This window comes from Phodopus roborovskii, unplaced genomic scaffold, assembly GCF_943737965.1.
Source record: "Phodopus roborovskii unplaced genomic scaffold, PHOROB, whole genome shotgun sequence".
Taxonomy (NCBI): domain Eukaryota; kingdom Metazoa; phylum Chordata; class Mammalia; order Rodentia; family Cricetidae; genus Phodopus; species Phodopus roborovskii.
The window spans coordinates 2,994,351-3,019,954 of NW_026126442.1; the positions used below are offsets into that span (position 1 = coordinate 2,994,351).

The 25,604-nt window shown below is 41.1% G+C and overlaps 1 protein-coding gene across 3 annotated transcripts in view; it reads left to right on the forward strand.

Annotated features, from left to right (window-relative positions):
* Window positions 1-25,604, forward strand: part of Tdrd7 (tudor domain containing 7) — a 68,177-nt gene that overhangs the window by 8,352 nt on the left and 34,221 nt on the right. For all 3 annotated transcript variants that reach the window (XM_051187730.1, XM_051187731.1, XM_051187732.1), the window contains exons 2-6: window positions 8,205-8,417; window positions 10,382-10,523; window positions 11,603-11,783; window positions 16,648-16,721; window positions 18,880-19,097. In XM_051187730.1, coding sequence (XP_051043687.1) covers window positions 8,205-8,417; window positions 10,382-10,523; window positions 11,603-11,783; window positions 16,648-16,721; window positions 18,880-19,097 — 828 coding nt within the window. The remainder of the gene's footprint in view (window positions 1-8,204; window positions 8,418-10,381; window positions 10,524-11,602; window positions 11,784-16,647; window positions 16,722-18,879; window positions 19,098-25,604) is intronic.

The window sequence follows — 25,604 nt, forward strand, 5'->3', positions numbered from 1 at the left end:
TTTTCATGTACCACCAACTGGTAATAGTTAACTTGCCCTTCGAAGTATTTTCAAGATGAGGTAAACCCTTTGGCTCATCAGACTGGCTAACTCTTTTCCTTTCGCCAAACTGGCCATATTTTACAGTTTGGGACTTCAAGGATTTTGAGGACAGGGACACACAGATGTTTTTATAGGTTAAATTGGCACATGGTGGAGATGACATAGTTGAGCTTCAGTTCGATGCAAAGTACTGCTGGTTGTGGTGTTCACAGTTCCTCAACTCCTCTCTTTCGTAGATTCCGCCCTTGCTAAAACAGCACTTAGCAGTGCCCTCAGATTTTAGTCTCTGTGGATTGGAAGTGAAATGTAATCCCTGCTAATACTCTCTTAAATGCGCCACATGAATATGGCTTAGTGAACTATTGTGTTTTGCATCAAAAGTTTGGAATTCTTAGAAGGATCTTTTTAAGTTTCCTTTCTAATATAATTGGCTGTTTAATAGAAATGTAAAGAATACACTTGATAACTAAATTCTGCATGCTTGTTTTGTGTTTGAGGAAGTACAGACACCAAGAACTGAGCTTTGATGTAGAAAAAAAAAATGTCTGGATGTTTTCATGGATCAGGAGTTTCTTGTCACTTGGAACGAATTTGACTTTCATATTTATATGAATTGGCTTCTTTCTTTGTTCCAAATTAGTTTCTTCTCTTTGTTCACTTCATTGTCCTTCATTGTTTCCATAAATTCCCCAAGAGGCCAGAGTCTGTCTTTTCAAACAAACAAAAAGTAGTCAGTTTTGTAATTTTTAGTTGAAGTGTGTGACAGTCAGATTTTCTGCTGAACCAAGATAACCCAGTGAGATTTCCAAGCAGACTTCATATTTCAGCCTATGCAGCTTTTTTCATGGGCAAGCAAATCAGATATTTTCATCAGAACTTTGGAGCCCATTTGTAGGATATTTGTTTGTTTGTTTACTCTTTGCTCTTAGGCTCTTTTGGTGGCCCACCACCCAGAGCCCAAATAAATCACATACACACACACAGTTTTATTCTTACTTATGAATGCCCAGACTTAGCTTGGCTTATTACTAGCCAGCTTTTCTTAACTTAAATTATCCCATCTATCTTTTGCCTCTAGGCTTTTATCTTTATCTCTGTGTGCCCTTTTTTATTTCTTTCTCCGTGGCTTGCTGTGTAGCTGGGTATCTGGCCCAGCTGGGTATCTCTCTCCTCGTTTTTGCTCCTAGATGGCTCATTCGGGTGTTTTAGACATAGTAACACAGCTTCAGAGTTAAACAAATGCAACATAAAATAATGCAACATTAAGCAAATGTTCCACAGAGTAAACACATGTAACATATTAAAATAACATTTTGCAACACCCATTTCCTCCTCAAAGGAATCTGAGAAAAACAGAACCAATAACTCTTGCCCACACTTACTATCCTTCACATGAAAAAAGTAGGCTTACTTAGATATATTTATGTAGTGACCAAAATAAATAATGTGAAATAACAAGAATAAAAAACAAAAACTAAAACCTCTAAGGAAGATAATTACTCTTTCCTTTAAAAACTGGTTATAGGTAGACTTATTTAGGTTAAACAAGTAGACTATCATTGGAAAGAAAATAATAGCCCTGTAAGCTTTCACACACTGGGTGTGGTGGTACATAACTATAATCCCAGCACTCTGGCGGCTGATGGAGGGCTACACAGGGGTACTTTGTCTTTTAAATTAAAAACAGAAACAACCCACACACCTTTCCATATGAGAAATTGCTGGGTATACATTCTTCCCCTCTCTGAGGCTTGTTTACTGCTTGGTAAGATGACAGGCTTGAATTAGCCTAAATGATGTCTAAAATATTCCAGCACACACTTCCTGGGGCTTTTAGATCCCCACTTGGTAAGATTATGTAAGATGTTACAGATAGAGTAGCAGTTACCCAAAGTATATTCTTTAGAGCAATGGTTCTCAACCTTCCTAATGCTGGTAGTTCCTCATGCTGTGGTGGCCCCCCCAACAATAAAATTGTTTTCATTGCGACTTTATAACTATAATTTTGCTGCTGTTAGGAATTGTAATGTTAATATCTAATATGTAATTCCTGGGGAGGGGGGTACAACCCACAGGTTAAGAACCACTGCTCTAGTGAGATATACAGAAGAAATGCTTCAATATTGAGCAAGTAGCTAAGAAGGTAAGAGAGTTTACCCTGATAATCCTTCAGGTCACTAACTTTTGCAAATCGTCTTGGAACAAGATGTAATTCCCCAGACCCAGCTGTCTAGGGCGGTGTAGGGCATAGACCCAACCTCAGAAAGAAGACCTGGGAATAGCAAAGAATGGTAGCAGGTTGTTGTATAACAGTTTCTCTAGACTGAATCATTCTATCTGTCAGGAAAGCTCCTTAAAACCAGAAAGTAAACAATTCAAATAGCTTCAGGAAGTCCATGAAACTGAACAGATTCACTAGACCCCTCCCTGCCAGAGTAAGCAATAAAGGCTGAGAGGTCCTCAGCTGCCTGGAAAGAGTTTAGAACAATTCCGTCACTTGGAAAGGACAGTTTTCAACCTGAAGAACTGCCTGCAATTTGTGCAGTGTGCTACAGGTTTCCAGTTTCTGTAAGCTGTCACCCTTGCTGGGCTGGGCCTTGGTGATGCAGCTGTCTGAGTCATTTCTGCTCCTGCAACTCCTCAGCCACATAGCTATACATAACCCCAATAAAAGTCACTGGTTCACCAAATTGGACTTTGTTGGCATCTGTACTATGGTTTTTCATGGGCTCCTTATCAGAGGTGAGGAAATGAGTGTGTTTTCTACTTTCCTTCCTTTAGTGACAGGTAAGCCACCTTTTCTAATTTCTTGAGGGATATTCTGAATATTTCTTCATTCTGTCTTTTTCTCTGAAAAAAGCTGAAGCTAGATAGTTACTAGTCTAAAGAGAGTATGAGCTATCGTTGACAGATAAACATCATTAACCAAAATCCCTACTAATTCTTAGGGTCTCAAATCCACCTTTCTTTTTTTTTTTTTTTTTTTTTTCTTGCTCAACTTGTCTGTTATTTTTTGAAATTATAATTACATCATTTCCCCCATTCCCTTTTCTCCCTTCATCCCCTCCCAAGTTCCCTTCTTGCACTTTTTCAAATACATGGCCTGATTTTCTTTAATTGTTGTTATGTGCACACCCACATAGACACACACATACACTTTCCTAAATATATAAGTTCAGCCTGCTCAATCTGTGTAATGTTACTTGTGTGTATGATTTCTGGGCTGGAAACTTGGTACTGGATAGCTGATTGGTGTGCTCTTTGGGGAAACAATTTCCTGCACTTTCAGCATCCCATAGTTACCTGTAGTTCTTTTGTCTAGGTTTGAGGCCTGGTGAGGTTTCTCCCTTTCATGTTAGTATGTCTATTAGTGTCTTCTGTGTTCAGGTCTTGCTTAAGCAACCATATTGATGAGACTTTATGTTTGTAGCTTCTCTGACATTTCTAGGAGACATCTCACAGCAAACTTCCCATTCCTCTGGCTTTTAAAATGTTTCTGCCCCTTTTCTTCAATGATCCGTGAACCTTAAGATGCAGTAGTGTGTTGGGCATAAGCCCCACACAGCTACTTGTTCTCTGTATTTTTATCAGATGTGCTGTGCTGGATAGTTTTATGTCAAGTAGACACAAGCTAAAATCATCTAAGAGGAGAGAACTCCAATTAAGAAAATACCTCCATAAGATGGGGCTGTAGGCAAGCCTGTAGGGTATTTTCTTAATTAGTGATCAGTGGGTGATGGCCCAGCCCATGTGGTTGGGTCCATTCCTGGCTGGTGATTGTAATATGAAAAATAAAAAACCCAGAGACAGATATTGGAATTCAACCTAAAGATCAGGGAAGCAAAGCAGCCGGCAACTAATCTTTACCTCTAGCTCAGTCTGAAAGGGCTGATCCATGAACTCTTCAGCAAGCCTCAATCTGCTCTCAGCATGGCTGGAGAATGAGTGCCTCCTACTGAATACTGAAAACCCTGCTTTTATCTCTTATACCTCTCTAGTGCTGGGATTAAAGGCATGTGATCTGTTACTCTTTTAGACTGATTCATTCTCGTGTACCCCTGGGTGGCCTTGAATTCAGAGAGATCCATCTACCTCTTAATCCTGAGTCCTAAGATTAAAGGTGTGTTCCACCACCTCCTAGCTTCTGTCTGCTGGGATTAAAGGTGTGTGCCTGGCTTCTATGGCCTGTGGCCGACTTTGCTTTTTGAATCCTCAGGCAAGCTTTATAAATCATAAATAATATATCACTACATGTGATTCTGGGTTCTATAATAAAGTAGACTGAACAGCCATGATGAACAAACCAGTAAGCAGTACTCCTCCATGGCCTCTGCATCAGCTCCTGCCTCCAGGTTCCTTCCCATCTTGAGTTCCTGTCCTGGCTTCCTTCAAAGGTGAACAGTGATTGGGAAGTATAAGCCAAATAAACTCTCCCTCAATTTGCTTTTGGTCTTGGTATTTTATCACAACAGTAGTAACTCTAACTAGGACACATGGTTTTCCGTAATGGTGTCTGTTTCAAGAGATATTTTCTTGATGAGGAGGGAGAACTACACTTACCTCTAGGTGTAAGGATAAATATTTAGAGTGTAATTAGAGATTATGATGGTTTTAGTAAGTGGTAGTTATAAGTTCACTAGCCACTAGTCCAGGGTAATTGGCAAGGTTTCCAGTACAAGGTATGACTTCCCTTTTGTTAATCAAGCTATGCATGCCACTGTTGGATCCTAAGGGTTATCATGCCAAGCTGGTTGATGTGGTTCATAGACATCATAGATGGGTAGTACTGTTAGTTGCTTCCCTCCATTGGAAGCTAATGTAGCAACTTCTGGTACCATGAATGCTACTCCTGAGGGAGGAGGCTTTCAGGTCAGGTCTAGCTCAGGTCCCCTGGTCCCTGTGTCTGAAATGCATCTTAACTGTAGGGACTTACCTTTATCTGTGGGAGAAAATCAAGGACAATAGCCTATAATATTTTGGGAGTCTCTTGGACAGCTTTACCAACAACTAAGAAGAGCGCTTCTGCCTGATGCTGGGAGTTTTTATTAGTAGTTCATGGTTCTGAGGAGGAGCATTATTAGTTCAGTTGGGAAACTGAATATATGTGTATATGTATACAGACTTATGAATATTATAGATATTTTATGTAATTATGATTCCTCATGACCTTACTGTTATTTTACCCTCCCCCTTTTTCTGTATTTATCTCATCCCCTTCTTTAATTAGAGCCCCTCATTTTTCCCATTTCCTCCTTCAAATCACTTGAACCCTGCTATTCTGTACTACCCTTACCCCTTCCCCAGGCAATGGTCCCTTTTCATTTTTCTGGTTTCTGCAGTTACTCTAGGATATGTACTCATATCTCATCATTTGGAGCTAGGAGTCTCAGTCAGGACCATTGTTATCGGCTCTGTTCCATCTTGACTTAAGGTCAGAGAGTTCAAGCCTATTCTTTTTCCTCAAGGTTAAAGGACAGGATGTTTGACTTAAGGTGTGGCTACTGGATGTCTTGACCCTCAAGACCAAATTACAGGATGTTTGATTTAGGGCATAGTGACTAGATGTTTTGGGTATTAGGAAGATAATTACTTTTGTTTATTCCTTGTATCATGGTAAGGAAGTCTTTTGCCCTCCCCTTTTGCTTGGAATATATAAGAGCGAGGAGTAACAAACTTGGGGTGTCGTCAGTATTCACTGAATGCCCTCTTGACTCTATCTTCTGTCTCTTGTCACTTTTCACAATCCTCACTCCTTTCAGGCACGAACTCATTGGCTAGACCCTACAGTTTCAGATGAAAAACTATTCTATGTTCATTTTTCTGGGTTTGGGTTGACTAACTCAATATCTTTTCTAATTCTGTCCATTTACCTTCAATTTCATGATTTTTTTTCTCTACAGCTGAATACTATTGCATTGTATATGTACCACATTTTCATTATCTGTTTATTGGTCGAAGGGCGTTTACTTTGTTTCCATTTCCTAACTATTGTGAACAGTATGGCAGTGAACATGGCTGAGCATGTGTCTGTGAAGTAGGATGTCAAGTCTTTTGGGCATATTCAAGGAGTAGTACAGCTAGGTCATGGTGGTGTTTTTTTTTTTTTTTTTTTTTGTTTGTTTGTTTGTTTGTTTTTTAGTTCTTTGAGGGTTTTCCACCCTAATTTATAGAGTGATTAAGGCAGTTTGTAGTCCGTCCCACCGGCAGTGAGAGAGGGCTCTTTTCCCCACATCCCCTCCAGCATTTGTTGTTGATCTTTGCAATTCTGACTTGGGTAAGATGAAATCTCAAAGTTGTTTTGATTTGCATTTCCCTAATTGCTGGGGATAGTGAACATTTTTGAAGATATTTCTTAGCCATTTTTATGTCTTCTTTTGAGAACTTACTGTTCAGGTCCCAAGCCCATTTTTTTAAAAAATATATCATTTGTTTTTCAGATACCTATTTTCCTTTTTAGTTCTTTATATATTCTGGATATGAATCCTCTGTTTGTTATATAGATGGCAACGATTTTCTCCAATTTTGTGATCTTTCTTTTCACCCAATTGATTGTATTTTAGCCAGGCAGAGCTCCTTAGTTTTATGAAGTCACACTCATCAATTGTTGGCCTCAATTCCTGGGCAAATGAGGTCCTATTCACAAAGTCCTTTTGTATACCTGTATTTTGTAGGGAACTGCCTATGTTTTCTTGTAATAGTTTTAGTGTTTTACATTTAGGTTTTTGATCCATTTGGAGTTAGTTTTTTACACAGGGTGATACAAAGGGGCCTAATTTCATTCTTCTACATAAGGACTTCCAATTTTGTTGAAAATTACACATTTCCCCAGCGTATGCTTTTGACAACTTTGTTGAATATTAGATGGGTGTACTTGTGTGTGCTCATTTTTTTTTTTTTTTTTTTTTTGTTTTATTTTGTTTTTATTTTTGAGACAGGGTTTCTCTGTATTGTTCTTGGAACCTGTCCTGGCATTCACTCTGTAGACCAAGCTGGCCTCAAACTCACAGAGATCCGCCTGCCTCTGCCTCCCCAGTGCTGGGATTAAAGGCGTGCGCCACCAATGCCCAGCATGTGTGCTCATGTTTGAGCCTTTGGTTTTGCTGCACCATTTGTGCCAGTCATGACACTTTTGAACATTCTATTGATTCTCTTTTGGTCTGCAAGACACTGGGATACAGCTCTTGTCTCTTTCACTTTTATCCCTCCTCTCCATCTCCCTTTCCTTCTCTCTTCCCCAATTGTGTTAGCCTTTTGTAGTTCTTTTTCCTGTTCTTATCCCTTACATGACTACCTCTACAGAAATCCATTGTTAGCCTTGTCTTTTTCTATTTGGATGCTAAAGACCAGTGACTCTACCAGCTCAGGCCTCTAACTTGAGTTCCTAGTGAATATATCTATCTGGCTGCCCTTGAACATCTAGCCTAGCCACCACCTGTCCAGAATGAACCCAACTTTTCCTCTCTTGCAAACCTGCCTCTAGCCCATGGCTCTGTAAGTGGTTATTTCCCAGCGTGCTTTAGCCAGATACTTGGAACTCTCATTACTTGTGGCTTCTGCATCCCAGCTACTTTTACTTGTTTGTTTTGTTTTGTTTTAATTCCCCATGCCCTATTTTCAGGTTCTCCACATTTCTCATACCTGTGAAAATCCTTCCAATTAGTTTTACCAAGGCTAAGTAGTGACTTTTCAAACATTGGAGCCGATCACTTTATTTCCCTCATTTGTGATCTCCCTTCAGTGATGCATTGCTGTAACAAATGCAGTCATTAGCATACTGTGGTTAGCTCAGAGTCTGCCCCTGTCTCCCTCTTCAATTTGGATTCTCTTCCAGGCCTTTCAGTCACATGGCTCCCTGGAGTTCTCAGAGCACTCCTGTGCCCTTCCCTCCCACATTCACACCTCTGCCTTTGCATTCTCCCTAGCCTCACAGCCTGATTTTCCTCCTGTTCATCAGAAATCCATGCAAATCTCCTCTTGTACCTTTCTGACTTAGCCTGTGTTCCCATATAACTATACATATTTCCCGGTATTATTCTCACATAGGAGACACTCAGCACTTGTTTGTGGCACAATCTAAACAGCTTCAGCTCTGAAAAAAAAATCTATTCCCATTCACAGACTGATGAGCCATAACATAGTAACCTTCTCCTGTGTTCTTGTAGGTGAAGATGCTGGAGGCAGATCTGGTTTCAAAGATGCTAAGGGCTGTCCTGCAGTCTCATAAGAACGGGATAGCATTACCCCGGCTCCAAGGAGAGTACCGATCTTTGACTGGAGACTGGATCCCCTTCAAGCAGCTGGGTTACCCTACTCTAGAAGCCTACCTGAGAAGTGTGCCAGCGGTTGTCAGGATAGAGACTAGTAGATCTGGAGAGGTAAGATGGCATCTTGCTTGTCAGAATTCTCACACGGAGTTGAAGTCACCTCCTTGGTGCTTCTGATCTCATACCTGGGGTAGAAGTGAAAGCACTGAGTACCTTAGATCCATAGCATTAGCACACCTAAGGTGCAGCCCATATTCTCACACCTTATGTAATGTAATGCCTCAGAGTATTTGTGACGTTTATCCAGTTCCAGTGTGGAAACAAAAAAAAACTATACAAGAGGCTTGGAAAAGCCATATCTGCTCACTACAAACCTGTGCAACTCTTTCAGTTTTTTATTACATATTTAGTGTGTGTGTGTGTGTGTGCGCGCGCGCACGTGCGCACTCATAAGCACCATAGTAAACATGTGGAATTCAGAGGGCATTTTGCAGAGTTTGTTCTCTCCTTCCATCCTGTGTGTAGGCTTGGGGATTGAATTCAGGTAGTCAGATTTGGCAGCAAGTGCCTTTACCTTTTTTAAGCCATGTCACTAGCCCTCTTGCAAGTGTTTGCAAAGGTCGGTAATGAGCTGATCACTAGATCTATGGACAGTTTTAAATTCCCATCATTGACCACATTCTTGCCAATTCCTGCTATCTGGACATGGCTTATTTCCTAGTTGATCACTCATGGCAGGAGCCTCTCTGCCAAAAGCTGTGTTGTAGTTTTCTTCCCTCAGTAGTCAGCTCTTCCTATATAGGCATATGATCATAGTGTCCTCTCACTTTAAACCCTCCAGCTTCTCTGGGAGGACATTAGTGTGTTGTGGGCGCAATAGGCAATGCTCGCTTACTCTGTGTCAGCAGTCTTACTTAGTGGTACCTGCCCATTTTCAATATGACAGGGACAGACAGGATTAACTCCTGTACTCCCTGCCCCAAATGTGCAGGTTTCTGGGTGCCCTTTCCCTTATTTGAACATCTGAGATGTTTTCCACCAAGCTATTTTGATTTTTCTCTTTGTGTGTTAATGGGGGATGGGGGGGGCTTGGTAGAGAAGAAAAGGGAGCTAGGATCAAGAGAGCAGTCAAAGGGGAAGATCATCTGTATGAACTGGTGTAAGGGGAAGACACAAGTTAATTACAGTTGATATCAGTAGTACAGTGTGTGCTGGCATCCCACAGCTCCCAAGTTTAAGCCTTCAGCTCCTGCTCCTTAAAGCACTCATCACAGAGTTCTCAACTTTTGTTCTCTCTCTTTAGAAAAATATTTGCCTTCTCTCTTTTCATAATCTATACTTCATAAATGTGTGTTGAATGAAGGAACTTATAGTGCTTCATACACTTTCTGAAATATGTTTTACTTTTAACTCTTATCTCCCCCTTTTTTGGGGGGCATTTTAAAATGTTTCCAGGTTTTGACTACATAATATCCCCTTCTGAATATACTGAGTGAGGCAGGTAGCTGTTCTTCTTTGACTTATATTGTAGTGTATTCTCAAGAATAGAAGCACTGACCAAGAGTTTGAATGTGATTTGACTGTGGCACAAAGCCATATGATATTGTTCTTGATTTCAACTGAGAGTCTCATATGCACAAGCAAATGTAATTTTAAAAAATAATACACTTTGGCCTTAGAGAGCCAGCTTCAATGTGTGAGCTAGGAGCTTAGCTCTCTAAGCCCTCACTGCTTTTCCTTGTGTAAGTGCAGAAAAGATGTACCTTGTGTCTCTGACCTGGTGCGTGTAGAGCATGTAGAGATGTTTTGGGCTTATTTGCTAACCACATAGTACCTACTTTATTGTAGATGCTTAATAAATACCTGTTTAAAGGATGAATGAAAATCTCAAGTTGGAGAAAGCATACTAGATCACGTGTGATTCCTATTGTGTTAAATATAATTTTGGTCCTGCAGAATTGGGAGACAGCCACTCAGAATTACATATACCTAGCTCTGGGGTGTATCAGCTTGCTGGCACCCAGCCTCTACAAACTGGCTCTCAGAATGTCTTGTTCTTGCGCTGTTTCTCACAGATCATCTGCTATGCTGTAGCCTGCACAGAAACTGCAAGGATCGCTCAGCTTGTGGCTCGTCAGAGAACCTCTAAAAGGAAAACAGGGCGACAGATTAATTGTCAGATGAGAGTCAAGAAAACCATGCCGTTCTTTCTAGAAGGTAGGGCTTTTTGTATAAAAATTTAAGTCTGTTCCTAGTAGATTGTCATAAGGACTTACGGAAACGTTACCTTTGTTCCTGGTAACTGTTGATTGAATAATTTGTCGATATCCACATGTCAGAAGAAAAATGCTGCAGCAGGGATTTCTGTTGCAACGAGGAAGGGATGATGAGTGTGACTCACAAAACCCAGTGGTCACTCAAGGTGTAGAATAACACAGCAGATGGTAGCTGCGGTGATGGCTAAGTGTGCTTTTACCCTTTTATCTTATTTAATAAGAATCCTCATCCAGATTATTGGATAAACCAAGAACCTGTGATACATATAGTATCTTACTTAGCAGATTATGACTTTTGGTTTTTGGTTTTTGTTTGGTTTGGTTTGGTTTGGTTTGGTTTTTCGAGACTGAGTTTCTCTGTATTGTTTTGGAGCCTGTCCTGGAACTAGCTCTGTAGACCAGGCTGGCCTCAAACTCACAGAGATCCACCTGCCTCTGCCTCCTGAGTGCTGGGATTAAAAATGTGTGCCAACACCACCTGGCATGTCTTTTGGTTTTAAGCCATTTACTTTTCAGAGGAATATGAATTATATGGCCTGAAAACATGGTAGACAGCTGTATTTCCTAAACATGTATCTCTAGGAGGTTATAGTAAATGCTAAAACTAAATTCTCAGTAATGATGTGAACTAGTAGATGACTGCATGGCAGAGCATTTTAGACAAGACAGCCATCACTGTGAGTGAGCAGCGTGGGCTTCCTGATGGAGGGAGGCTTAGGTTGCAGGTATAGTGGACTGAGAAGGTGGGAGGAAAATGTTGGCTTCACACCAGTGGTGGCTGCTTGGGAAGCATTAAGTGGTGAGCAAAGGGCAGCACTGGATGGTGAGGCAGTCAGAACCCTCATCCACAAAGCGTTCCCTAGTCTCATCCCCTACTCACCACCCTACCAGGTCCCTTCTTTGTGTCTATCCAAATAGTTCTGACAGATGTGACCCACAGAAATATCTGGTAGGGAATGACATAATGAAAGGACAGTATGAAGAAGCCAGCTGATTCTGTTGTGTCTGTCTAATTTATAGGGAAACCAAAGGCAACCCTCAGACAACCAGGATTTGCCTCAGACTATTCTATCAGCAAGAAACCTAACCCAGCACTGTTAAGAGACAAAGGAAGCAACCTGGGAGTTAAGACTGATATGGACACACCACCTTACCCAGATATCCCAGCGCAGAGACATGCGAGCATGTCTGCCAGCAGCAGGTACTGGGCTCTATCTGACTGAAGGATCTGACTGAAGGAGAAGTTTAGTGAGCTGGGCTAACAACTGTTAGAAATGTGTGTTCATATTGAGAAAGACTGTCTTTCCGTAACCTGCATTCACACGCCTCATTATCAGTAGGTCCTCTCACTGTCTGGTGGCATCACCCAAATGCTCCCTGTCATGTTCCCTCCAGCTTTTGTGATCTCCCCTTGTGCTGTTGCCTGTACACACTTTTAAGTTGTTCTAAGATGTTATGTTATGTACTTTTCAGATTTAGGTAAAGTCTCATCTAGCTGTATACTCTCCTTTGCTCCAGTAATTGCCCATAGCTATGCAGTAGTGTTTAATCATGGTGCAAGGGCACCTGGCATGTTTGTACCATGGAACTGGACTGGTAATGAGACACTCCTAGCCTTAGCTTGGGGTGGCCATGCCTGAGCCAGCTAACAGTAAGCTCATTTATGTTGTGGGATGGTTTCCTCTCTTGTCCAGTAAAAACATGCCAGTAGCTGGTTGAAAGGTTTTTTTCTATTTCTAAATGTTAAGGTTTTTTGAAGTCACCCAGAGGTCACCAAACTACAATCCATGGACTACAGTCCAAAGGCCCCCTGCCTGCTTTGTTAACACGGTTTTATATGAGCATGATCATATCTTGTTCATGTATTGCCTGTGCTGTTTTGTACTGCAGTGGCAGAATTGAATGTTTGCACAAAGCCTGAAGACTGCCCTGTTGGCCTCCTAACAGGAAACACATGCCAAGCCCCAACAGAGCTAAATCAGTATCCCATCTTCCTTCCAAGTTGAAAAAATCATGCCCTTTTGCAAATTTGTGATGTCATATCAGTGCTTATTAGAGGGTAAAGGTCAGTTTTTCCTTAGAAGCTTTCCCTCCAGTTACTAGAATATTTAGGAAGAACTAATAAAAAAATAATTTGGCAGAAAGGTATGCTTTGGAATTTCTTGTTAAGCCTTCACATGAATCAGTGCAGAGGTGTAGAACTCTGAAATTGCTGTGCTAAAAGCCTTTATTAGTGGCTGATAGTCTGCTTCTTTTAGAATTTAAAATGCCACTAGGAAATATGCTTCATTTTAAACAGTTTAGGTCTTTTTTTTTTTTTTTTTTTTTTTTTTTTGTATTTCATATGTTCTTTTTATTCAAGGGCTAACTCACAGGCAGTATTCAGTCAGACTTTTGAAATAAAGGCCTAAACTATGGAATGTTGCAAGTATGACACTGGCCAAAAAAAAAAAAAAGAGCATCTGGATAATTTAACCCATTGCTATCCTTCAGTACAAGTCTGTAACAGGGAATGGGTAAGATCAATATCATAAAACAAATGAGAAATCACAGGTGCTGGGTACATTTGTTAATGAAGAGAAATGTCAGTTTCAGCTTTGCAGAGTATGAAACCAGCAACTAGTTCCTCTGTGGCAGACCATCAGCTGTGCTTCAGTTATTCCCAATAAAGTCTCTTTCTCTCATCCCTATTGCTTCTGCACATCCTCTTTACCAGTTATGCCCAACGTGGTGTTACTCCTCACCAGCCTACATGGTGACTGCTCACTGCCTCTGCAGAGGAGAGAGCGATTTCCTGTTTGTCTTTGCTTATATTCTGATTCTGCCTAGCTACATCACTTCCTGCCTGTCTGTACAGACCTCCAGACCTCCATGGTTAGCTAGTGGCAGGTTTCTGCCCAGCTGTGTCACTTCCTGGGATCACATGACAACTCCTCTCTGCCTATACTTCCCAGAATCCTTCTTGTCTCCTAGTCCTACCTGTCATCCTGCCTGGCCAACAGTGCTTTATTCATCAACCAATAAGACAAACATATACAAAAAAGAACATTCCCCATCAATTCTTCACATCTGTTAGAGGTGGTTCTACATTTAAAGTCTTAAAATAGTTTTTGTTTACTTCAGACAGTCTCGGTAGGTTCTTCTGAACAGCTTTGTGAATTTGTTTCATTTCCATTACATACTCAGCATCTCCTATGTCCTGCTTTCCAGCATCCACATCAACAGCATCTTCAAAGTAGGTATCATATATTTCATGCTCTTCCAGCTCCTTCCCAGCATTTTCTGGTAGAACAATTTCAAAATTATTGCTAGGCATAGGGAGACCCAACACTTGTAGATGGAGATGTTCATGAGGTTCTATTTCCATCTGCTTCACATAAGAGGGGCCCCTGTAGTCTGCCATTCCATCCTCTAATTAATGTCTCTACTAAGTAGTGTTTTTCCTGGGGTGACAGCTTTGGGTGTTGTTACACTCCAGCGATTCAGGCCTTCAGCTCCATTAGAAGGAGTGTTTAGAGGGGAAGATAGAACTGTATTGGAAGTCTGCACAGCTGGCCAATGTGGGTGTGGGGTCACACCAGACAAGTCACTCTCATGCAGTGTGGTATTAAGCCCACCTTTCAATGGAGTGTCCCCATTGCTCAAAGCCATGAGGTTCTGAGCTTCCTGCAGAATCCTGTCTTGGAAGCCAGTGTCCCTGCTGTCCTCAGAGCAAGGCTGTTGCTTGTGACAATGTACTTAGACTGGAAAGTGCTAGAAACAGTTTGTGATTCCACACTCCTCTGCGGTGTGCAGAGCAACTTCACTGGCCTACCCTACCTTGACAATTCCCTGGAGTTCTGCATCTGAAATCTGAGGGGCAGGCAGCACTAACTTGCTTCTCCCTTTAGGAAGCACAAAGATACCTTTAGATTGAAGAATAGTTGATGGTAATTCAGATTCATGGGTTTTTTTCCTTTTAAAATGCTGTTTGTCTTTCCTTCTACATCCTCCTTCTAATTTAGACCTTAGTTCCCCATCAAGATCCTGCTGTCATAATTTCCTGCATCAAGAGCCCAATAATTCTCCACCAAAGTATCTTAAGAACCAAGAACAGGCTTTCTTTTTTTTCCCCTCTCTTTGTTCTCCTTTTTTTCTGAACCTCAGTGCCAGCTGCTTGTAGCTCTCATCTTTTCTGGAGGGCAGCCAGATGCCTTGCTTCTTCCAGCTGCTTCTCTCTCACTTTCCTCTGAGCTTCTTTCCTTGAGTATTGGCCAGGTAGGCTCCATCCTCAGAAAGCATCTCAGGTTCATACTCTGACAGCAATTCAGTCAGGCCAAGCTGATTTTGTTTTTAATTTAAATTAGAAACAATTTTATCTTACATATTAATCCCTGTTCCCTCTTCTTCCCATCCTCCCATGCCCCTCAATGACCCCCCCATCCCACTCCCCAGGGAGTGTGCGGCCTTCTATGGGGGGGTCATCAAAGTCTGTCACATCATTTAGGGCAGGGCCTAAGCTCTCTCCTGTGTATTTAGGCTGAGAGAGTATTCCTCCATGGGGATATGGGTTCCATACATCAAAATCCAGAAACAAGGCTGCTCACTCATATCTTTCCAGGCTTAAGTTTTCAGGGGGGTCATCTGTTGTTAACTCTCCATTTTTCCTTTTATCCAGGGGAATTCATAGTATTCCAAGCAGTGGGCTGCTGCTCTTGCAATGATTGAGTGATGGTCCTCCACTATATTGGCATCAGCTTGTCCAAGTGTAACAGTTTTCCCTCCTCTTCTCTAGACCATTCAGTTTTCATACTTGGGTCCAGCTATTCATACTATCTGGCTTTGCACTGCTTTGCTGATTTCCTATGCAGCAATGAGGCAATCCTAGATCACTGGTGTTTCCCATATTTCATAACTGCTGCTTTCAGAATTTCATCCTTGGTGTTTTTCCACATGCCTCCTTTGATCACAATCCGAGGCATCTTGGTGGTAGAGTGGCCCAGCCAGCAGACAAGAGTAGCTTTAAAAAGTAGTAAGAGAGCTTCAGTTGTGGGATGCAAAGAGGCCAAATCCTCCAAGAGTGAGCTTCTGCTTGGAAGAGATGCAGTATTTCTCAGTGTAGAGGATGAAAGCCAATTATTCAGGAAGTTTCCAGCAAAGCATCCAACACAGCAACCAAGGAGGTCAACTATGCCACAGTTTAGTTTTTAAAAGTCTTCTGTGATGCTCAAAACTGTGATTGCCTCTTCTAATGAAAAAAAATGTAGCCATTGGTTCCTTTGATGATAGTTCATTCAGCCATTCTTATAGCACAAAACATTTCTTAAGAACTGGGACACAGCTGAGACACCAGTGAAGGACAAATCATGAACATGAATACGCGAGCGTGTGTGTGTGTGTGTGTGTGTGTGTGTGTGTGTGTGTGTGTGTGTGTGTGTGTGTGTGTGCATACCTGTGTATAGGTATGTGTGTATGCATGAATGCATGTGGATACATGGGTGGGTGGGTGTGGTTTATTCATCCTCATATTTGGAAACATCTTCCTATGTAAATCCAGTAGTTGATAGCAAATTATTTTGGAAAGGATGTGAAGCAGGCAGGTGCCTGTGTTTCTTTTTTTCCATGTAGTTATTTGAGCAGCCTTTCTGCTACTTTGCAACACTACTTTCATTATAGCCAACATAGAGAGTAAATGTAATATTTCTAAGATCTGTACTCTTCCACTCACCTGTACACCTGTCTTAAATGGCGTAACTTGGTGACACATCCCAGTCTGTGGTGCTGATAATCTTTTATCTTGGAGGTTATAGTCCAAAATATCCATTTCAAGTGTTTATTCTTTATGTGCTTTTATTTATTTATCTACTTAAAGATGATTAGTTGAACTTCCAGGTTTAAAAGGAGGCTTCTAAAGACTTGCTTTAAGTTTACCTTTACCATACTTTTCTCTGAGTAAATATGAAATATGATGCCATATTTATTTTCTTGTTTTGGAATATTTTCATAAGTTATTTTGCTGGTCAGTGCCATGAGGACTTTAAATGAAAAGTGGAGTGTTAAAAACTGGCCATTCTTTCACACCTTAGGTTTAGTCCAAAGTCATCCCTGCCAGCACCTTTGCAGACGCACCTCTCAAGGACCTGCGCCAAGGAAGTGAATGGTATGTTTCTACATGTGTCACAAGCCCCAAGAGAAACAAAATATCCAATGGTGGCTTTTGACATGTGCACTCACCTTCTCCTGCATGAAATTTATCTCCCTCCCTCTATTTCTAACTTTAATCTCATAGAGTGAAGTAATCTTTAGAAAAGATAATGCTTCCAGTGACATTGTCAGCATGACTTAAGGCCTTCATCACACCAGAGCCGTTCTACTCTGTCCATGCAGCCCTTGCAGTGTTACCTATGCATTCCTCAATTCCTCATCCTCTCCCTAATTAGAGGGTAGGCACTTGGCGCTCAGCAGCCTCACTTTAAGGAAACTACACACTCTATTTCAAGGGCATAAATGTGGGACTTAAATACCTAAGAGAGACTTAGATACTAGATACTCCACTAGTAAAAGTTGACACTGTGAATTGTGGGGTCTGGAGAAATGGCTCAGAAGTTAAGAGTACTGGCTGCTCTGCCAGAAGACTTGAGTTTGATTCCTAACACCCACATGGTTGGTTTAACAACCATCTGTAATCCCAGTCCCATAGTATCTGACACCCTCTTCTGACTTCTGCAGGCACCTCACACGTGCTGGTGCACAGACATGCATGCAGTCAAACACAGCCATACACATAAAATAAAAATAAAGATTAAAATTATTTTTAAACTGTGAGATAATATCTAAGTATGAGTAATTATTGGTTATAAAATCCAAAAGGGCCATTAGGAAAACAGTAGGATGGTTAATAAAGTCAAGGAAACCCATGATTAGAAATGCAACACTTACAGACTTACTTGTGTAAGCAGTGTGTAAGTCTCACCAAGGGCAGGTTTACAGAGTGCTGACCATGTGCTCAGTGTAAGTGACTGGACAGGATTTTCTGCTTGCAGTATGCCTCTTACTGAGTTCTAATTCCTTTTTCGTAGCAATGCTCTTCCAGTATTGCTTATGAAAATGAATAGTATGATTTTTATATATAAGAATTATTTTTAAATATGATTTTTCTAATCCAGGACTACTCAATAATTATATACTCCTTTAAGAATTTAAAGTAGAATTAAGTTATTTCCTTAATAGGAAACATATATGGGTGTCCTGGACCCTTCTGCTCTCTCAGCCAGTCTAAGAGTATCAGAGACACATCATCATATCTTTTAGTGAGAAGAGAGGAATCAGCTCTCAAATATCCTTAAGGAAAACTCCCTTTGCTACCTGGCATCCTTAAAGACAAGTATCCCCAGACTAGATTGTATATCTCTATTAATTAGTTAAAAAGCAAAATAAAAATTATTTAGCAGAAAAGGTATCTGATTAAATTATAAATGCATTCTTCATGTAGATGTTAGATTTTTAATACTTTGATATATATCTTGGTAGAATTCTCAGTAAGTTTGACATGGCTTCCATAGTTAAAATACAAGAATGATACAGAAACACACAGGTTTATCTCACTTCTCACTTAATATGTAAACTTAGGCACTCTTAGTTTTAAATAAAAACAATAAACAGGAGTGAACGACGCTAGCTAAAACTTTATGAAAGATAAATATTGAAGAAGTAAACACCAGTCTGTGTTGGTGATGTCTGGATGCCAGACCTGTTGTTGGTGTTCATAAACTAACTGGGATTGTTTTCATAGTTTTTGGGCTTCTGTGGATTGCTAAATTGTTTTCCTTAGTAAAAGAGAAAATTCATTATAATCAGAAAACCTGGACATCCTTTTATCTTTTATAAAATGTCCTTCACTTTTCCTACTAAGGCATATTTGTACTTTCTGTAACAAAATTATAGCATTATGACTTTCATTTGAGCACTGCACATATATTTATATTATGTATGTAAAATGTTGCTTCCCTTAGTTTTAGTTAGAAAAGCATTAGTTAAATAGTAAAACATTTTTTAACCAGCAAGATTGCCCTAATGTACAAAGTAAGCTGTAAATCATCCTTGCAGAATGAAGGGACAAGCTGCCTTGTTGGAGGTGTCTTGACTCTGCTGATAAAATTCAGGGGTAATAGGATGAGGTAGTCCTCAGTGCTGCTCAGCGTAAGTCCACAATCCTCTAAAATTCATGGCCCCATAAGCCCATAGCATAGCAAAGTCAGAGACACAAATGTTAGGTGATGGGAATAATCTATTAATGCTATCATTCTTTTAATTTAAAGATAATTTAAATCAGACTGTTGAGAAACCAAATGTCACGCCTCCTGCCTCTTACACTAATAAGATGGATGAGGTTCAAAACCGCATAAAGGAAATATTAGACAAGCATAACAATGGCATTTGGATATCTAAGCTTCCTCATTTTTACAAAGAGTTTTATAAAGAAGATCTTAACCAAGGAGTTTTACAGCAGTTTGAACACTGGCCTCACATTTGCACGGTACGTGTTTCCTTCTTTTTCCCTTCTTATGCCTCTCCCTGCCCAGCTTGCAGGTCCTGAGTCACTAGTCACTGGAGTAGAGTGCTTCTTATGTGCTAAGATTAACACATGTGGCTTCCTAATCCTACAAGAAAGATGTCAAGGTTGGAAGTGCTTTCCCTATTTTGTCTTAATTTTAAGATACACTTAGTAGTTGGTAATATATACTGTGTACCACTTTGTGTTGATTGAACTTCTGCCAATAAACATTGACTTTTCTGCTATTTTAGCATATATTGGTAACAGTTTGTATTAGTCTCAGTTTATCCATGCTTATACTTGAGCATTTTTCAAGACTTTTAGCTGGAAATATATGTTACTTGTGCTAATTGTTTTTACATAGAACTTTGTTTGGAACAGATGCTATACTTATTTTTGAGACCCCTAACAAGCTCCCCTCATGGTAGAAGCTATAGATTGAAAATTTTCTGGAGTCGCCTCTGCTCAGAGTTAGTGATTATAATAAGATGGTGGTTCAGGACAGTTTGTTAGAAAACTTGGTCCATCCAGAGATAGAAACAACTGGATTCTTACACCCAAGTACCTTGTAATGTATCTTAATTATGAATGTAGAGTCTGTTCAAAATGCAGCTGTCCTAAATGACAACATTAATACCTGCTTGGAACGTCAGTGTTTGTAGCATCAACTTCTTGAGTATGTTTGTTTTGAAAGAGGGCTTTAAAGCACCTAACCTAAGAAACGCATGTGTTTTTGTCACTACTTTCCCCCATAGGCTATTGTTCCCTCTGAATCTAATGCCCAGTTCCAGACAGAAGTCATCTGTCCATACATCCATCCTGCTTGCTTCCCTCCATTCACACTACACTGCTTGTGCTAACCAGGGGCCTAGGTGCTGAAAGCACTGAGATTAAGTCCGGTAAGGTAAATAGCTATGGAAACATATAGTTAGGACAGTGTGACAAATGTTAGAGTACTCCAAATGAAATAGGGAAACAAGAAATGTCAAACTCTGGAGACACTGCTCCGTTTCCTGCCAAGTGCAGGAATAACAAATGTTCTGGAGAATGTCACCTGTGGTGTTTAAGATATAGAACTTGTTCTTAAGATAGGAATTCTCTGTTTCCCTTTATTTGTGGAAGACTTTCCTTGAATGAATTATGTTGATATTGATATCCCCTCAGCCACATTACTCCTGAGAGAGCTTGTTAGCCATTTATTGGCCTGAGTTTCAGCCCATCTTGGATGCATACAGTTCCCTGATTTAAAAAAAAAAAAAAATATCCCTTGATAACCACATACTTTATAGTAAATTTTTAATGGCTGTAGAGCTTTTTATGACCAGGATACATAGATAACTTGCTGTTATATTTGGATAAGGATTTTATTATTTTATTTTATTTTTTGTCTCTAGACAGGGTTTCTCTGTGTAGCTTTGGAACCTGCCCTGGAACTCGATCTGTAGACCAGGCTGACCTTGAACTCACAGAGATCCACCTGCCTCTGCCTCCCAAGTGCTGGGATTAAAGGCGTGCGCTACCACCACCTGGCTTTGGATGAGGACTTTTTTAGAGCATATAATTAAAGAATAAGCAATGTGTCACCTTTTTGGTTGTTTTATACTTAATGAGAAGTACTAGCATTTGTGTAGCTCAGTGTATTACTTTTGGAGAAATTTGCCTCTTTGCTGCTCTGCATGTCTACAGAGTTCCAGAGTGTTCTGGCTGGCAAGAGTATCTATTCTGCTGATGTTAGGCTGTTACCTAGATGAATGGTTTCCTCTTACATTTAGGTACTGAAGCAACCGACTCTTGCTATGTGTTCAGCACTTGGATCCATCTGGACCTCATGATCATTTCATGCCTAGTCAGGAGTGTTCAGCAGGATGCAGGACTCAGAATTCATGCCCTTCCAGTGTCTCTCTTGGCTCTTGAGTAGGATTATCTAGACTGGGTAGGAGGTTGAGTAGGACTGCCAGTGGGAGGTGCTGATGGAAGATAGTGTGTCTAGGATGACATAGAATTCCAGTCACTTGGTGTCTGATGCTGCTTTTTTTCATACCTGTTTTTTAAGTTCTGAGGTTTTTTTTTTTTTTTTAACTATTTCAGTTATTCCTTGGTCATTTCTCCCTGGCATTGAACATATGCACCATGTTGATAGTCCCTTTCTTCCCTTTATTCTCACTGCCGTGAAGAGCAGAAACACTGATGGCATGCCTGGCGCTGTGTTACCACAACCAGCAACTCAAAGGCGATGCAGAACGTCTGGGATTAGAAATGGGCCCTTGCACTGTGGCTCATCATGACTGAAGAACAAATCTAAGTGCATTATATTTCTTCATTTTTAAAAGATTCTCCTCCAACTGTATAAAACACTCTATATGAAAAATATTAAAAATCAAGTTATAAAAATACAAATATACTTGCCATGATATCTTGTCCATATTTTATTTTCTAAATTCTATTTAACTTTAAAACTTTGCTTAAGCCTTGAACCGGATTATGCATTATATACTTTCGACAATATAACTTCAAAAGTGACAAAGTCACTTAGCTATTGCTAAGATACTTAGGCATCTCTCTTCTCTTCTACCCACACTTTAAGCATGTGTTAATTTCTCCTAATAAACCATAACTCTGCATTTAAAAAATAGAGCTATCCTGTAGTCCTACCAAAGACACATGCTTGTGGATGTTTCCGTCTGCCTGTCAGTAAGGCAGCTTCAGCAACTGTGAAGTTTTACCTTGATGGAGCTTTAGGTCAGGAGTGTGCAGTACCATGCCATGGGATACTAGATGACAATGTTGAATTTTTATTTGTAGACAGGATACTGTTGTCACTTTGTAGCCCAGGCTAGCCTTAAGTTCACAGCAGTCCTCTGCCTCAGTTCCTTGAGTGCTAGGATTATACATAAGACTCCGATGCTGGATTGCATGACATTTAACCTTTTGGGTCACTCAGATAGCAGAAGGTGTGCTGAACTAGAGAGACTGTGAAGTCATAGTGATGAAGAGGTTGTGGTTTTAGACAGCTGTGAAGGAAATAGAAATGGTGGAAAAGCTTGTCTTAGCTGTGCAGAGTGCCCCATCAGGGCCTCGGAGAAGAGCAGTAACATCTGGCTGCTCTAGACAAGATGCTCACTAACTGTTGGACCTGACTGGCAGTTACAAAACACTTTGTGTCTGTCAGCCACTGACCTAGGTGCTAAGGATAAAACAGAAGACAAGACACACATAGTCTTTGCCCCCATGTGGAACTATCCTGTCCATTGAGGAAACTCATCATTTGGACAGATAATGGTAGGCCTGCACTAGTAATGATGGCCACTCAGGAAAGGAGTAAACAGAAGGACTTGACATGGGTAGCAAGTGAAGACAGATGCTCAGGGGAGGTGACTGTTAAGTGAGATCCTCATGCTGAGTGATGTAGACCAAAAGAACAACTAACTCATCCCAAAGTCAGAAGCCAGGAGAGATTTTCAGGAAATTTAAGAAGACAGTGGCTCAAAAGGAAGTTGAAGAACCAAGCAGGAACCAGCTAGCTTCATAAAGAGTCATCACTATGTGGAAATGATGTGTCCCTACTCCGAGGTCGCAAGGATGCTGGCCTCTGACTGACTTGCAGTAGAGGCTGTTGAACAGGGGATTAGACTGAGACCTGGTGAAGAGGACAACTTCTTCTTTCCTGTGTCAGTTGGCATGTCCATCTCCAATGCCCTGCCCAAAGCAGTGTGGAGTACTGAGAAGCTAGACTTTTGAGCCAGATCGGATGCACCCAGTGGAGAAGAGTTTCCATCCACAGTGGAAGACCACTTTGGAATCCCCAGATAAGTATTCCATGTTTGGTGGCAAAGCAGGTCTTAGCTACAGAAGATAATATGTTGTGATTGCAACGTAATATTACTGAATGTAAGATGTCATGAGCAGTTGGAAATACCTGATGACACTAATTATTAGTAGCTTCCACAAAGATGATTTGCTATTGCATGCATTTCTAACCCATGGAAGTCACTGCAGTCGTTAGAAAGACAGAACCTCTGACTGATGCATTCTTATAGTCTGCACAATGTCTGAGAAAGCAGAGGCGGCAGCAGTTTTGTCACTTGCGTGCGGCATGGTTTGTGCTTTTCTGTGCAGGAATGTGTTAATGTGATTGTAGAATTAATTGATGGCTAGAATAAAATTCTCTTCAGCCTATGCAAAATGTGTTGCCTTAAATAAGAAGCCTGTTCATAAACAATTGTGGACCCCTCCGGAAGTGGGATATGAACAATGCAAATACCACCACTACCCAGTCCTCAGCATCCACACAACCCATATATATCACCAGCAGAAGCAGTAGTGAAGGGGAATGGAGGCCGTGGCAGTATACTTGGTAATACTTTAGAAATGGAATCTGGTTTCCAGTTGTTCATTACCAAAAGGAGGTCCTGGTGGACACAGTGGTACAATTTGTAAGTCTCAGCAGACCTCTGAATAAAGATGAACTGGCAATGGCAGAATGAACAGAAAAGTTGAGGCATGGTATCTGTGTCTGAGCTACCCACAGGCCTGAAGGACACAGAAGAGGTGAAATCACAATTGAGTTGGAACATGATTTAAAGCCTCAACACAAAACTGCTACTCCACGGAAACAGAACTGTGCCCATACAGATGCGTAGGAAAGTATCTTGACTTGATTGGTTACTAGATTCTTACAGAATCTTAGAGAAAATTCTAATTCCATAGAGACAGTAAACTTAATCTCTGAGGCCTCTGCTGCTCATTGAGGGTGTCATTTCTTAGCTGTATAACTTCCAACCTACATGTCACCCTCTAAAGCCCTAATCTCGTCAATGAGGTAACTAATCCTGCACATCATAGGATTGTTGTGAGAATTAAATGAGATAAAATACATAAAGCAGCTGCCAGCAGAGCATCAGAAACCACATCCCAGCCTTACAGCAGGCAAAGCCATTGCTGAAGCAGGGGGACGCCCAGCAAGTCCTACAGAGGAAGTTACTTCAGTGAAAGCAAGAGAAACCACTGAGTGGAGAAGGTTCCAGATGAAGAAGCAGGGACTGCAGCTCTAGTATGAGCATTGGTGCTACCTTGAAAAGGGTTCCTCTCTTTTCCTCACCCCTGCCCCAGGTAATGAGAGCAAGAGAAAAGCCTAGTTCCAAGTGAGAGTCCCACCTCCTAGTCGGAAGCATCAAGAACATTCTATAGATGGAACTGAAAGACTCCATTATCTTCCAAATGTGCCAGCCAATGGCTTGACCTTGGGTCAAGATGCCATAAAGTTTATCCTTGTTGAAATGGTGCCAGTGTGTGTCTAGAGACAGCATCAGTGAGAAGCAGCAGGTAGACAAGCAGGTGAGATTGTTGGCAAGGCAGAGGCTCTACCTCTACAACCTTCAGGGTTGTAGGCAGCCAGAGGTTACAGCAAGAGAACTTCTTAGGTCACCTTTAAGTTCCTGCTCCCACCCAACTCCTCTCCTTCTCTTGCCCATGGTTTCTCCTCAGCACCGGCCTGTCACTCTGCACCAGCCCTCTCCTGGGTCTGTGCCTTCTCCTTAGGGAACCTTTCCTGGCTGCAGGGCCTCTCTAGTCCTCAGGCTCTCTCCCTGCCTTGGATCACTTCTCCTGGCTACCTTCCCTCACCCCGGGATTCATCTTTGACAGATGATCACTCCTCACTGACAGCTCAAAGGCTGTCAAAGGTTGCATGGCTGTGTCATGCATTTGTTAAGTGACTACTTAAGGACTCTGCATGCAGATTCCGTGAGGACTGGGGCCTCATGGAGCTGGGCTAACAGCAGCTCCTTGACTCCAGTTTCAATGGCCCCAACTGCTGAGACTAAACCACCCCCTTCCCTGTATAAGCAAGTGCCTCCTGCCTGTTCTCTCTTTTTCTTTCCATTTCTGCCCCCAATCGGTTAACACCTACGCCGCCCCCCCTCTTTGCTCCCTTTCCCAATAAGCTCCATGTGGGTTTGTTGAGTTTGGTGGAGCGTGTTCATTGCCTGAAGCTGCAGCAAAGAACTGTGTGGTGTGTGGGGCTGTACTGGGCTGCTTTAGCCGGTCTCAGTCTTTTCTTGAACATAGTACATCCCTTACCTCCCAGCATCATGTGCTTCAAGTTGTACAGGCCAGTCTCTCTTTATTGTGGCTCAGTGATGACTGGCACTTTTCTGACTTCCAGCTAGCTTCACCTTTAGCACGGAGAAGTCTTCCTGTGAATTGAGCATAGGTACAGGCTTGTGAACAGACAGAAATTGTCATTGTTGAGGAAAGGCACTTAGGGGTCTTTTCCTTTGCTACTAAAGTCAGAATTTTAAATTTAGTTTCTATTTATTAGTATTGATTCATTTTGAGCCCATAATCATTGTTAAATGTTTAGAGGACTAGAAAGGATGTCTATAGGTGAATAAAGGCACATATTACACCATTTTGAGTTTCATCTGAATGATAGCCATGTAAGATAAAGTTTGGAACATTATATAAAGCTTCAACATAAAACTGCTTCTC